General features: G+C 39.0%; 1 protein-coding gene across 3 annotated transcripts in view; it reads right to left on the minus strand.

The window, feature by feature from the left end:
• The window catches only part of JAM2 (junctional adhesion molecule 2), a gene marked incomplete at both ends in the record, with an annotated part of 65,197 nt that overhangs the window by 24,214 nt on the left and 24,610 nt on the right, over window positions 1-16,373 (minus strand). For all 3 annotated transcript variants that reach the window (XM_080696212.1, XM_080696210.1, XM_080696211.1), the window contains one exon: window positions 4,929-4,994. In XM_080696212.1, the coding sequence (XP_080552338.1) occupies window positions 4,929-4,994 (66 nt within the window). The remainder of the gene's footprint in view (window positions 1-4,928; window positions 4,995-16,373) is intronic.

The following is a 16,373-nucleotide window of genomic DNA, read 5'->3' on the forward strand; positions in this document are numbered from 1 at the left end:
CTATAATATGTTAGAAGGTGGCAGGTGCTGCAGAGATGAAGGAGAACAGAGCTGAGTCGGTTTGGGGGTTGTGGGAGTCCAGGATGCCACTGAAAAAGCAAGGTAGTCAGAGTTCATCTCTTTTAGAAGGTGATCTGTGATCACAGATTTGCAACACGAAGGGAATTTGCAATGTGGTTCTTTGAGAAGGAGTGTCCTCAGCAAGGGAACGGCTTGATCTTGAACTTGTAGTTTCTAGAACCGGGAGGGAATGCATTTCTGTTATCTTAAGCCATCTGGTTTGCAGTGTTTTGTTATGGCAACCTTAGGAACTGAAAACCAGAATCCTGGGGTCAACATCTGAGGATAAAGAGCCAAGTGAACCTAGAAGCTAATTCTCATGGATTTTCTCTCTCTCTTCAGCCAAAATTCAGCACTTGTGGCTGGGACATTTTTCTGTATCCAGCCTAGGGATATTGTGACATAATATAGTAATTTATCACATAGGCTTGGGAGTTAAACATCTGCCATATATTTGGTGTGTAATAATGGAACACAGCTTAACTTTGTCTTGAACAGTATGTCCACGGTTGTAAAATGATAAAATAATAGTAATCACCTCACAAAGTTGCTGTCAAGATTAAATGAGGTAATGTATGTGTATACTTGATGTACATGGTTTCATGCATATAATATATTCTACATAAGTAGTCGTTTTTATTTTTAACTATAGGGACTTCTTTTTAACTCTAGTTGGAAGCTCATCCTGGTGTAGTAGAAACATGTACTTTTATGACATTACAAATCTGAACTAAACTATTACCTCCATTTTGGACAGCAAAGCAAATAGTATGAACATAAATCATATTCTTCTCAGCACAAATCACATTAAAACAGAAAAGTGTGCTAAGATTTTATTTTTAGCAAGGTGATTATTTCATTGCCAAAACATCAGTCTCACTAATATAAATGCTGATTAAAAAGCATCAGCTATGTTGTGAATTAATCACTCCTAGGGATAACATAGTATCATTATATGAATTTTAATTATCCTAGGATTCTATATTTCTATCTACTGATTTTATTCTCCATGCCTAAGTTTAAAAAGGCATCGAGCATAGTCTAAATGTATACCATCTTCAATATGTTCCACATATAGATAAAATAAAACATATTTTAAAAAGGCATCAAAATTCTACATAACACAATAAGGGAACCGATATTACCAAAGTAGTTCTGAGGAATTAGCAGGAATTACTCCTGGGAAGAAATGCTTGCTACTGATCTCTGACCAGGAGCTCTCAGGTTGGAGATCTCTGGAGGAGGCTGTTCATGTGGCCCACAAGCCAGACAGAGCTGCCCTGATTTCATTCTCATTTGGCTTCTGGCACCACTGCAGGAAGTGATAGAGACAGCAGCACCAAGAAGAAAGAAGCAATTCTCAATTTTTGGACATTAGAGAAACAAGAGATAAAAAAGCTAAACAAAATAGAACACAGAGACACATACACACACATATATACAAGTGAAGAAATACTACAAGCTGTAAGTAAAATTAAGTCACAAAAAAGATTGTTTAAAACAAAAATGTGAAAGAAGATAGAAATTTCTTTGTGCTTTATGAAAAGCCAAGTTGGAGAAATTAGGGCACATATAAAAGGGAATTATAATGAAAGTATTCAAATTTTTTATAGGGCTCAGGATCAAACTCAGGACTCATGCATGATGCATGCTAGACAACCATTCTACCACAGAGCTACAGCCCAGCCCTTAAAATGTAATTTCTAGTTAAAAAGAGAATAGGTGAGATAATAAAAAAAAAAAAGAAAACACTTACTTGCAGTGAGACTTTTTTCTCTTTTTTGATGCTGGGGATTGAACCCAGAGAATTGCATATACATAGCATGTCTACTACCACTGAGCTATACCTCCAGCCCGAAGACTAATATTTGATTGCAATAAATTATGGAAGGATTTTCTATATTAAAAATAAAGCATGTAGACAGGAGGAGCGCTCAGGTTCGAAGCCAGCTACACGTGCTGGCTTAGGAGACCCTGTTTCCAAATAAAAATGTAAAAATAGGTCTGGGAGTGTAGCCCAGAGGTAGAAGGGCTTCCAGGAACCCCAGTACACCACACACACACACACACACACACACACACACACACACACACAAATAAATAAAGCATGTATTAAAAAGTAATGCAAATGAGTACAGGGGTTGATTTTGAAGTGATGGAAATGTTCTGGAACTAGGGTGGCGGTTGCATTAACATCACAAATAAACTAAATGCTACTAGACTGTACTTTTTTTTTTTTTTTTTTTTGGTGGTACTGGGGGTGGAACCCAGGGGCTTTCTACCTCTGGGCTACACTCCCAGACCAATTTTATACTTTATTTGGAAACAGGGTCTCACTAAGTTGCTGAGAGCCTCACTAAGTAACTGAGGCTGGCTTCGAACCTGTGCAATCCTCCTGTCTCAGCCTCCCAAGCACAGGGATTACAAGCCTGCGCCACCACGCCTGGCTTGGACTGTACAGTTTTAAATGATAGATTTTATGTTGTATGGATTTTGCCTTAACATTTTTTTTAAAGTAACGTAATATTGAATGTAATTCTGAGATCCTAATCCTGATGTCACGGTGTAGGGCCTGAGGGTAGGGACTCATATCCACTGCATCCAGCTGGACCCACAGTGAGGCCCGCCAGGGAAATTAGAAGTAGCAGACACAAGCTGAATGTGCTCTGTCTGTCCCTCAGGACATCCTGCTCCATTTTCCCTCTCCCACCGGGTCTTTCCAGTCTCCTTTTTGGTATCTTGCCCAGCCCCAAGTATCGTACCTCAAATATTCCATAGGCCAAATTACTGTCAACCATTAATTTCTTCTGCCCACCTCGCCTCATTTAAAACTAAAAAAACAGCCGGGAGTGGTGGCACGCACTTGTAATCCCAGAGCTTGGGAGGCTGAGACAGGAGGATTGCACAGGTTTGAAGCAGCCTCAGCTACCTAGTGAGGCTCTCAGCAACTTAATGAGACCCTGTTTCCAAATAGAGTATAAAATAGGTTTGGGAGAATAGCCCGGAGGTAGAAAAGTCCCTGCGTTCCACCCCCAGTACTACACACACACACACACACACACACACACACACACACACACACACACACAACTAAAAAAAAAGATAAAGTATGTCTTATTAGCTTAATCATATAAAGTGTTGGAACTGAGAAGGGATTAATCTAAATGATTACATGATTTGTTAAGCGGCTCGTTATTTTTGAATGATGGATTATTTTTATAACCTATTTTTACATAACACAGACATAGCACTTGTGTGCTAGGCATTATTATAAGTGCTGTATAAATACTCCTATCATTTCCCCCCCCATGTCCCAGCTTCTTTAATCTTTGACTCTTTTCTTTAAATTTCTGCCTCCAACTCCAGCAACTGAAGACGTAACTGCAGATGAGAGATCAGACATTTGGGACCCGTTTCCTAAATGTTTACAGTGTCTGGCCTAAACAAGCGTTCCATTTAAAAAATAATAACTATTCTGGTCACTTTATATTGTTAATTGCGTTCTAGGTAAAAGAATCTTTAGAAAAGGAAAGTCAATATTTGAAGTAAACATAAAAGTCTGCTTACAGAATTTTTGGTTATTAGTTCCTTGAAATTTTTTTGTTTGTTTTTGTTTTATTTTTTGTTATTTATTGTTTTGTGGCACTGGGGATTGAACCCAGAGGCATTCTACCTCTGAGCTACACTGCCAAACCTTTATGTTGTCGTTTTTGTAACAGGGTCTCACTGGATGGTTGAGAGTCTCAGGAGGTGTTGAGCCTATCCTGCAACATGTGCTCCACCTGTCTCATCCTCCCAAGTACTGGGATTACAGGTGTGTGCTACCATGCCCAGATCCTTTAAGTATTTTTTTTTAATTGTGGCAAAATACATATAACCAAAATATGCCATCTTAGCCATTTTTAACCGTTAGATATAGTTAAGTATATTCAGTGTCATGCATGTAACAAGTTCTATAACTTTTTCATCTTATGAAACTGAAATGACTCCCCACTATCTTTCTTTCTTTAAGGGGGGACTGGAGATTGAATCCAGGGACACTATTTCTGAGCCACACCACCAGCCCCTTTTTATTTTTTAATTTGAGACAGGGTCTTACTGAGTTGCTAAGGCTCTTGCTAAGTCTCTTGGGTTGGCATCAAATCTGGAATCCTCTTATCTCAGCCTCCCAAGTACTTGGGTTACAGGCATGCACTATCACAACTGGTTTATAAATATTTTTAAGAAGCTACAGCCAGGCGTGGTGGTTCACGCTTGTAATCCCTGCATTCAGGAGGCTGAGATCGGAGGATCACGGTTCGCGGACAGCCTCAGCTACTTAGTGAGGCCCTCTGCAACTCAGTGAGACCCAGTTTCAAAATAAAGAATAAAAAATAGGGCAGGGTGTATAGCTCGTCAAATGACCCTGGGTTCCATCCCCACACCCGCAAAAAAAAAAAAAAAAAAAAAAAAGAAGCTACATAAATAAGAAAAATGACACCTCAATACAGGATATATTAATGTCATCTTAAGTATTTAGAGTGGATTTTGAAGTGTTAATTTCTATTTCTATTAGCCATCTTCAACTGCCTAAAAATACTTCAAGATATCTATCCCCTTGTTTCAGAAATTAAATTTTCTTTGTTGCAAATAATTTATATAATGGGAGACCTTCTATTTACATTGGGTTTTTCATTAATTGTCCACAATTTCCACTGAGGAGGTTGAGAAATATTTGTAAGCGTGGAACTAGCATGAAACATTTCAGGCAAAAGAATCAGTATAGGATGAGGTAGAAGATTTCAACAAACAGAAAAGTAGTATTACATACATCATCATCACAAGGTATTTAAACAATAGAGTCCACAATAACTGGTAAGATACTGTACCTTGGTACTCTATGGCTGTGACTACTGGATGGTCTTTTGGGGCAGAGAGTACATAGGCCTTATGATCTGAAACATGAAAACAAATAGGATCATTAAAATACCACAAAAGCCTATCTTCAAATGTTTGAATGAGATGCCAAATTCAAGAAAACTGGCCTAAACTGGGTAACATTTTAACACAATTCATAACACATAAATTTTGTGTTTGGAGAGTGTGGTGTATTGAGGATTAAAACCAGGGGCAATCTACTTCCGAGCTACACCCGAATCCTTTTAGATTATTTGTTTATTTTGAAACAGAGTCAAGTTGCTCTTGAGACTGGAGGATCACGGTTTGCGGACAGCCTCAGCTACTTAGTGAGGCCCTTTGCAACTCAGTGAGATCCAGTTTCAAAATAAAGAATAAAAAATAGGGCAGGGGGTGTAGCTTGCTAAGTTGTGGAGGCTTGAACCTGTGATCCTCCTGTCTCAGCCTCCCAAGTACTGGAATAAAGGCATGAGCCACCACACTTATATTTTAAAGATTCTACATGCCACTTCTACTTTCTGTATTATGTTTTTGGTCTTTAAACATTTTCCTAAAGCAGAACCTGTGGATGTGTTCATGCCCTGCAACAGACAACACACAATCAGCATCTCCACTGAAAACAAGGAGTCATGTCCTTAGGTCTCCTTAATATATAACCTAGTGTCTGTCTGTTTGTCCGTCCATTTGTCCGTCCATCCATCCATCCATCCATCCATCCATCCAGGAACTGCTTCTCTGATGCAACTATCTCCTTCCTGTATATAGTCCTGTATGCTCTCATTGACTCTACTACCTATTTGCCAAAGTCTTAAATCTTCATCTACACCTCTGATCTCTCTTCTTAGATTAAGTCCACACCCCCTTTCTATTAGATATCTGCATCTCCATTTTTTCCATACACTACAAATTTACAGTCAAAAAGTGAACACGGCATCTGGCTTCCACACTTTTTTATTTTTACCAGTCCCATTAGAGTGAAAGGCACCACAACCCACATTGCCACTCATGGCAGAATCCGAGCGCTGCCCAGGACACGCCATCCTCTCAGCGACTCACTCACCAGCTTCCACCTACAGACAGCCCTGTGTGTCACCCGGGACAAAGTTTTGAAATACTTGTGGTTTCAGAAAGAGAAAGGACATACTTTTTTCTCTAATATGCTCAAGCTAAAGAGTGTTAGGGATACCAGAGGGACTCCAAATAATGGAGGGGAAAACTCACCAAAGCCAAGGGTGGGGTAGGGAAGGAAGGGTAGGGGAGGAAGAAGGCTGAGTGTGGGAAGCCAGGGTGTGGCACGTCAGCCCAAGATGGCGCCCAGGCTGACTGCCAAGAATGGTGGTCTTGGCTGGCGCATGCGGTGTTGGTCTTGGCTGGCGCATGTGCCGTTGTCAGTATCACGCACCTCATGCATGGACTGTGACGTAATGCCTCGTGGTTAGGCCAGTATGCCTATGAGGTACCTTCTAGGGAGCATGGGATGGACATGGGCGGAATGGGATTGGTGGATATTTTGGGAACAGGCTTGGTATGGTATATAAGGAAACTGCTGTGGGGAATAAAGAGGAAGTAGCTTCATCAACAAGTCGGCATTTGTGTGTTTCTTCCCTAGGCTCTGCTGGTCAGAGCCTTAGGGTTGCGACAGCTGAGGTTCATTAATGGAGAAGCTACATACCAATATGTGTATACATGTGAATACAATATTGTTAACCTGGACACTCAGTATTGGGAGGGAGGGAAAAGGAGAAGTGGGGGAGCACCAAGTACTGTGTGAATACATGCCATTGTCAACATGACCCACATTGAGACTATAGTGCACCAGTGAAAAAGAAAAAAAAATACTTGTGCTTTTGTCTCTCTGCCCTCTCTCCTCTCTAGGTGCCCATTTTCTCGAGGAGGGGATGTACACAGCCAAAACTAAAGAGGGAGAAAAATAGCACATTGCTTGTCTTGGCACATTAAAAACCCTGGTCTTCAGAGAAATGAAACAAAACTTAGAGCTTAGGCACACAGTTAAGAGAAGCCATCATGACTAAAATACATTTGCTCCTAGACATGGAGGTAAAGGGGAGAAGGGGAGTGAGAGAACACGGAGTTTGTTAGGCTCTTGAGAAAGAACAGTGATGGCCACTATTAACAACGTACTCAGGCGTCGGGAGACAGAGTGCTCTGCAAGTATTGACTCATTTAACTCTCACAAGAATGATCTGGGGTTAGAAACCACTCTCTCTCTTTCTTCTTTCTTTCTTTCTTTCTTTCTTTCTTTCTTTCTTTCTTCTCTTAGGTGAAAAAAAAAAAATGAAGCTTAGAGAAAATGAGAAACATGGCCAAATAGTAAGAGGCGGAGCTGGAGTTTGAACTCTGATAACCCAGACTCACAGCCCACATGGTTAATTCCTACAGCATCCCGTACGCCACACCTCACCTTCCCCAGGCTGAACTCTGAGCAAGCACTGCCAAGTAACAAGGGAGCCAGCGGCATGGTTTTGCTGGCCTGATGGAGCAGGATGGGTTGAGAAACAGTCTGTAATGAAGGCACAGGACTGGCTTTGGACCAGCGAGGGGGAAGTGGAGAGGCTGTCACTTGGAAAGCAGGAACCCCAGGATCCCCAGAAGGGAGGCCCCAGTTCAGAGTTTCTCAATATCCACGCTGTTGACCTCTGGGGTTGTACTATTCCTTGTTTGTAGGAGGCTGTCCTATGCACGGTAGGATGTCTGGCAACATCTCTAGTTTCTACCCACTAGAGGCCGGTAGCATCCCCCACCCCCAAACCATGACAGCTCAAAATGTCTCTAGACATTAGCAAATAAATATCCCCTGAGGGTGGGGTATGAGGATCACTCCTGGTTGGGAATCATTGTTCTGGACTTACTGTTAGGCTCATTTGAAGAATGAAATAAACCAATATACTGAAGGACATAGAAATAAACCAATATACTGAAGGACAGCAAGGAACCATGAAATCAAGTATTCTGAAAGTTCTTATATAAAATCAGAATTTTATTTATTTATTTATTTATTTGGTGGTACTGAGGTTGCTGGAAACCCTTCTACCTCCGGGCTACACTCCCAGACCTATTTTTCTACATTTTTATTTTATAAACAGGGTCTCTTAAGCCAGTAAGGCTGGCTTTGAACCTGTGCAATCCTCCTATCTCCGCCTCCCAAGTGCAGGGATTACAAGCGCGCCACCACGCCCGGCAAAAATCAGAATTTTATGACTGTGAAAGAAAATTTATTATTCTCCTGGGAAGGAGAGAAAAATCTTTCATATAAGATGACATCTTTTATTTGAAGTATTCATCGATAGGCACATTTACATGTAAATCAGATGTTATTCTGCTTTAAAAGAGGTTATTCCAGAGAAATCTTCTTCTCACTTTTTCCCTTAGAAGCCTGGACAGCAATAGCCAGCTCCATGGCACATGCCTATAATTCCAATATTTGGGAGGCTGAGACAGGAGGATCACAGTTCACTGCCAGCCTCAGCAACCTCATCAGGCCCTCTGCAACTTATTGAGATCCTGTTTCAAAATAAAAAATAGATCTGGTGATGTAGCTCAGAGATCAAAAGTAACCCAGAGGTAAAAAAGCCTCTGGGTTCAATATCTAGTACCACACACACCCATCAAAAAAGATGCCTGCATAGCAAATTTAATTGTAAAATTAAAACTCAAAAGTAAAAGTCGTCGGGCCTGGTGGTGCACGCTTGTAATCCCCGTGCTTGGGAGGTGGAGACAGGAGGATCAAACAGGTTTGAAGCCAGCCGTGCTGGCTTAAGAGACCCTGTTTCCAAATAATAAAAAGTATAAAATATGTCTGGGAGTGTAGCCGGAGGTAGAAGGGCTTCCAGGAACCCCAGTACCGCCACAAAAACAAACAACAACAACAACAACAACAAAACCCTCAAAAGTCTGCAGGACTTAATTAAAGGTCTACCTCCCCTTTCTAAGTATTCAGTGTCTATATCTCTAAACTGCAAACATCTTCATTAGGGGAGTTGGTAACCCCAGAATGGATGGAAAGAATGTAGCACTGAGCTGATCCTAGTTCCTGACAGCTGCAAATATGTCTAAACAGAAGAGCGGCTCATGTCAGGCTCACCAGTGTGGTAGGGCTACAGAGGAGTAACTTCCAAGTAACTCTTGCTTCTCTATTTCAAGAATCATAAAAGGGGTTCAAGCAATCTTTTAGAATATTCTACTTTTTCCGCTTTTCATATATTTATTTCTTTTTAAAATTAAAAAAAATTAAATTTGAAAACAGGGTCTTGCTAAGTTGTTGAGAGCCTCACTAAGTTGCTAAGGCTGGCTTTGAACCTGCAAGTCTCTTGACTCGACCTCCCAGGTACTGGGATGACAGTCATGTACCACCACACCCAGTTTCCATGCACTTTTGAAAGGTGCCAGCTGTTCTTTTTTTCTCTTCTACATTCCTCTGGAGCCTTCCACCCCATCTCCCCAAATGCCTTCTTTTCCTACTTTCTCTTCTTCTCCCCCAATTTCAATGTGTAGAGTCTGGAACTTTGGACAGAGGAAGAAATATGGATATTAAAGTGATCAAGCTACAATTCCTGTAAGTTAGCTTAGGAAAATGGTAGGAGCTAAGATGTTATCGCTTTATTAGCCTACATTTAATGGCCAAATCTCTTGACATAATTATTTTTTGCCAGTGATTATAACTGTAAATCATGATTCTATGAAACTTTTAAAAGACACTCTGAAGAAGTCTCTTTGAGCAATGTGTGAATTAACAGCCCCAAAGAAGTTATCGTTATGACTGACAATTCTTGTGATTGTTTTTGAAGTATTTTAGTCAAAACAATGAAGGTCCATATACCTTGGAAGTCAGTTGAGGAGGAAACTGGGCAAAATAGGAAGAGGTCATCTTTGTTCCCTCCACAGCATCATGTCTTTGAACTTTCTAAACACTACGCTGCCTACTGAGAGTATTTATTTTGCTCAGCAGGCGCTGACTTCCCTTCAGTTGAGGCAAAGTTTAGTACAAAGTGAAACTAAAGATGTTGGAGCTGGGCCTCAGGAATCACTGAGAAAGTGAATCTTCTCCCTTTTCCTCGATTTCAGTTTTCTGTTTGTCAGAACTTCCTGTGAGAAATACTTTTAGGTTTTCAAAAAGCACTAAAAGTTCTATGAAAATAATATCAAACATAACCTCAGTAATTTTATTTATTCTCTCATACATTTTACATGTACATACTTGAACAGAAAAATAAAATGTGTCCAAGACACTAAAAATGCTAAATTGGAAAAGCTATAAAGACAAAATTTTATAATGGGATTCATTTTTTGTTTGTTTGCTTGTTTTTATATTTTTATTTACTTATTTTAATAAAAACATAAAATTTATGTACCATGAAATGATTCTATCTATGCATGTATACATTGCATAATATCAAAATCAGGTTAAAAACATCTTTTAACTTGTATAATTCTCTATGGTAAAAACTTCAGAAATTCTTTCTTCCAGCTTCTTGAAGCATACAGCACATTTTTGTCGTGTATAATCACCCTACGGGTCAACCATGTACCACAACTTTTGGTTAACCTTTCCCTATCACTCTCTTTCCCTTCCCAGCCTCTGGTAACCACCGTTATACTATTAGCTTCTCTGAAATCAACTTCCAACTTCTATTAGATTCCACAAATGAGATCCCATGGCACTTGTCTTTCTGTGCCTGGCTCATTTCAACTAACGCAACAGTCTCCAGTTCCACTCATATTACTGCAAATGACAAGATTTCTCATTTTTTATGGCCAAATAGTATTCCATGGTGTATATATATCACTTTTTTTTTAAAAAAAAACCATTCACAGGTTGTTTTCATTTCTTGGCTATTGTGAATAGTGTTGCAGGGGAAAAGAAGTGCAGATGATTCTTTGACATACTGGTTTTATTCATCAGTTATATATTCATTAATGAAGATTAGTTTGGGGATTGTATTGTTTTACTTTGCTTCTTCTAATTCTATTTACAGTTGCCTGTGAATTAAGTAAAAATATTTAAAATATATGATGACTTATTTTGAACTTATTCAACAAATTTCTGACTATTATAGGCATAATTAAAACAAACTGCTTATTATAATATTTCTACCTTGTTTCAGACTTTCTAGTTTTAAAATTCACTTTTTAAAACAACTTGCATCTAATGACTCTTTTTCACAAAAACAAAATGTTGGATTTTATATCAACACTTCACTAACAGATGTTAGGAATAGTCCCTATTGGCTATGTTCTTGAACTATTTTTTTTTTTTTTTACTTTTCCAGAATAAATTAAATGGGAAAATAAACAAAACGTTTTCATGTAGGTCCAGTGGTTGAGGTCAATAATTGTTTCAAAGTTGGCCGCAAACCATCTTTAATAGTTATGGATGTGTTCCAAAGTCACTGGCAGAAATCCATAAACCAAGGTTTGGAGATGATTATGTCTGTTAACTGCTGACTCCAAGTCAAATAATTCCTAGTCAAAATGAAACCTATTTTTGTTTCTTTTTCCCCCCAACTTTAAGAATCAAAATACTTAGTTTCTATTAGTCCTCTATGATAATATGATTTGGCTATGAATAAATACTTTATGCTACATCAAGTTTTATATTACTATGAAAATAGTGTTTAAAACTTAATTGAAAACATGATTGGGAGAAATTGAAGTGTTATAGAATTTTTAATTTTAAGAGCAATGTACAGACAATAAAATCAAGTTATAAAAACTATGAACATATATTATTAAATACCTTTAAGAAATGAAAATTAATGTCCATATGGCGGTGATAAACACTGACACATTATACTAACAAAATGTTCAAATAAGGCTTAGCAGCAACAAAATAATAACACCCAGTATTATTTTTGATAATTATTTGTATGAATAGCAAGTAGTATAATTAGGTAGGAATTAGAAGTTAGATAATGTGCTCATCCCTTCCAAAATCACCTATCCATACTAGATCTAGGGAGAAGGGACAAAAGGAAAAGAAAGAGATATACTGAGAGACAGACAGACAGACAGACAGACAGATGTCCTTTTAGTCTCTACAACTAGGTATTCTGGCTTTTCCTCTTAAAGCAACATCTATGTTCTATTTTCAGAGAAAAAATGAAGCCACACTAAAGTCCAACAAGAAAGAAAAATGCACTTGTCTTTATGACACGTGTGGCTGATGTCCTGGTGAGCTCAGAAGACAGAAAGAATTTAAGGGCGATTTTGACTATGAATAAATTGTCCCCTGACCAACCTAAATCTAAGTACGATAAAGTGCCACTGTTGCTAATCTCCTCATTTGACAGAAGTGACAAGTGAGAGAAGTTAAGTAAGATGCTGAAAGTCACGGTCCTTTGGGAAGCCAGGAAGCCACGGTCTGCTAGTTTGTCCGCCTCATCTGAGATGAGACCAAGACGCTGTGGGAACATAGTGTGCCTCTGAAGTTCTAACTCTGTGCCTTACTAAGTGAATTTCAGGAATCACTGACAACAGTTTAATTTTCGAATGTTTTCATTTTTAAAGCAGCTATGAATACAAATGTTTTATATTTTGTGAGAAATAGCATAAGAATGTGCCAGAAGGATTCCCTCATATCGACAATATGTTAAATTTTAAAATTTCAAACAAGATTATTGTTCCATTTATCAAAGATAGCACTGGTAATGTCTTCCATCTTTTTCTGAAATACGATATTTATGAAATATAATAAACAGGCACCTAAAGGTAGACAAATTGATTGTGAATCTTAGGAAGCTTAAACATTGGGATGAGCTTGGCATGCCCCTGGCAGGGGGTGGCAAGGGTCTAGCCATGTGCGCACATTTTTTAAAATTGGCAAGAATAAAATTTTTTTCTTACACAGAGTACTACACAAGTGCTACACTTGCATCAAGTGAGGTTGATTAATGGACTAGTCAATTATTATTATTATTATTATTATTATTATTATTATTATTATGTTTGTAGAGCAGGGGATTGACCCCAGGGTCTTAGGCGGCTGGGCAAGTACTCTACCACTGAGTTATACTGCCTGCCTTCGGCTTCTCCTTAACTCATGAATTTATTTAGTGACCCAGATTTGCCACACACAGATAAAGAATGTAGTCTCCAAGGACCATACTTAGAAAATTCAATCTTTTAAAAACATTAAAGATCGTACAGGACCAATGGCTTGCGTACACAGGCTTTCTATCAAACTTCAATTCTTAAAGTGTGAGAGTTATACGAATTTTATTTTTCGAGCCTCCTGCTGGATGATGACTCATGAAGTCTCAAGCCTTACATTTCATACATGTGTTATTCATTACGTTCTATTGCCACAAATGCTTACAGAAGAAATCTGAAAACCAAAGGAAACCTTCCAATGTATTGTTGCTTCGTGTTTCCTTTGATTAGTCTTCAGGAAGCCAAAAGAATAAGAACCATTTATTTTGAAGTGCAGAACATGGGAACAATGGTTTGGCATTGCTCTGCTGTCTATTTACAAATGTCAGGATCTGTCAAGATTGCTCAGAATGAGCTACACTGATTTCTTGTGCGTTCTAAATCCAGTGGCTATAATTTTCTTTTTCTTTTGGTAAAGGCAGTTCTCTAACACATTTTTTTTAATTTCAAAACTGGTTTTCTACACACCCAACTGGAAGCTGAGACAAACACATACTTTCTAGAGTCATAAAAAGATCGATTAAAAGAAATGTTTTAGTGAATAGCACACATTCAAATCAAGGGTCTTTGGAGCTACCTCCTGGGATAGTTAGGAAATGAGTATAGTATGTGCTAATGGAAAAAATCTGTTTTTTGAAAGACATTCAAATAATATATCTTAAAAGAAGACAAAGGAATGGGAGGGGTAATGGTACGTGCCTGTGATCCCAGTAGTTGGGATGCTGAGACAGAAGGATGGCTAATTTGAGGCTAGCCTCGGCAACTTATGAGATCCTTTTTCAAAATAAATATAAAAACTAAAAAGGGCTGGAGGAATAGCTCAGAAGTACAATGCGCCTTGGTTCAATCCTCAGTACCCCCCAATAAAAAGACATGGGCATTTGTATTTAAGTGTGGTATTTGAAGTTGAATTATCATAAAATAATTCAGGTGAAATGTCTGGTTTCCTATATGATAGGAGTATGAATGGATTCATGATAGAATCGACTAGATATTCCAGAATTCTGTAGAGTTAGCTTTAGCACTTCAGTTTTTGATGACGTACTATCAGAACTTATGTCTGGATAAAGAAATAAACAGTATTCTACTAACACCATTTCCAATGACTAAATAAACATTATCTGAAATAATTAAACAGCAACAATGAAGTCCATGTGGGTGAGAAAATGGTAGTCTGTTTCAAATATGAACTAGATTATTTTTTAATCTTTTTTTTTAAAATGGGGTCTTGCTATGTTGTCCAAGACAGTTTTGAACATGTGATCCTCCTACCTTTGCCTCTTGAGTAGCTAGGACTGTAGGTGCCCACCACCACACCTTGCTTATCAGAATAACAATTTGCCTCCAGAAATTTATATCCAATAGACAAGAAATAAGACCGATCCAAACTTGAAACCCAGCACTATGAATGACCAGCTATATCACCTTGGGCAAGATACAGTCTTAGCCTTGTAGGGAAACCAAAGCTAACAGATGCTTCATTTTCTTAACTGGTTATAAAGATTAAATTAAATAAAGTACACAATTGCTCAGCCTAGTTCCTGGCAGATATTAAATTCTCCACCAATACTTGTGTCTCCTTTCCCTCCCCTGAGGTGATATCAGAACTCATATACCATCTACCCTAAGAAGAAGGAGACGCAGGTTGTTCTTTCTCCAATGTGGTAATACATACTTAATATTTCATAAATGATTCCAAAATAACTGTTTTAGGGTAAACTAAAAAAATAATGACTGAATTGTTAGGGATATACTTTTTGTCTCTTAAAAAAAAATCATTAGGTTGGACGTGGTGTTGCACACACTTGCACACATGTTATCCCAGAGACTGAGGAGGCTGAGGCAGGAGATTCACAGGTTTAAGGTCAGCCCCAGAAACGTGGCAAGACCTTGTCACAACATAAAAAATAAAAAGAGCTGGAGTGAAGCTTAGTGGTACAGCACCCCTGGGTTTAATCCCCAGTACGGCAAAATAAAGTAAATAATAAGAAAAACGATGAGGATGACTTTTTCATTTCCAGCAACTGTTAGAATGGAAGTCCTAAGTTTAAATTCTACCGTTTCTCTCATCCTTGTTTTGAGATGATTTGGACAGCTATAGCTTTATTCATTTACTTATTGTGGTACTGAGGATTGGACCCAGGGGCACTCCATCTCTGAGCTACGCCCTCAGCCATGTTTTTTGTTTTGTTTTATTCTATTTTGAAATGGAGTCTTGTTAGGTATTGAGAGCCTCACTACATTGCTGAGGCTGCTCAACCTTGAGATCCTCCATTCTCTGCTTTTTAAGTACTGAAATTTCAGGTGTTCACTACCATGCCTGGATGCAGCTGCAGCCTCTTTCAGCTGTTTCTTCATCTGTAAAGTATGATTTATGAAAATGATGCCTTCCATAACTACATTAGTGGGCGCAATTCATCACACCCTTCTTCTTAACACACTTTGCACTAAGCAGTCAGGCCAACACCACTGGCTAGCTTCCTCCTCACTGTTCCTGTCCTCAGACATCTCCTCTATTTCTACTTCCTCTGTTAATGATGTGATCCATACTCCTGACATTAAGCACTCCCAGATGCTAACATCTGCAGCCCAGACATCTCTGCTGAACTCTCGACTTAGATTTGAATCCAAGATTCAACCAAGATTCAAATCCAAGATTTCAACCTTGCCACTTGAAGGCTCAAGAGACATTTCAAACTCTATGTCCCAACCTCATCTCTCTAAGCCCGTCCCATCTCTCCCACCTCGGCTGTTCCATTTGCTCTGGCTGAACACCTCACTGTCATCTTTAGTGATTCTACGTATCATGGCTCATAGTCAAGTCATTAACACACTCTATTAGCTCTGCTTCGCAAACTCATCCAGAATTTGACCACTTCTCCCCACCGCGGCTGCCACATCCAGGCCTCAGCACCAACATCTCCTGCCTGGATGACTACAGTGGCTTTTGAGATAGTCTTCTGCTTCTACTCAACCTTCTAAAATCAAATCTGAACACATCCGCCAGTGACCCTGTCAAATTGGAATGTGAAGTCATATCACAGCACTTCTGCTCATTTCTCTAGAGTGGAGATGAAGTCCTCACACTGGCCTAACATGCCATACGTAATATGGCCCATTGTATATGGACCTCCTTTTCTCTGTTCTCCATTTTCTGCACCAGGCATACTGGCCTCCTTGTTCATCCTCAAACATGCCACACTCTGGATATTTCCTCTGCCTGGAAGACTTTTCCTTCAGATGTCCACACC

Source organism: Muscardinus avellanarius (genome assembly GCF_963383645.1).
Source record: "Muscardinus avellanarius genome assembly, chromosome: 5".
Lineage (NCBI taxonomy): Eukaryota > Metazoa > Chordata > Mammalia > Rodentia > Gliridae > Muscardinus > Muscardinus avellanarius.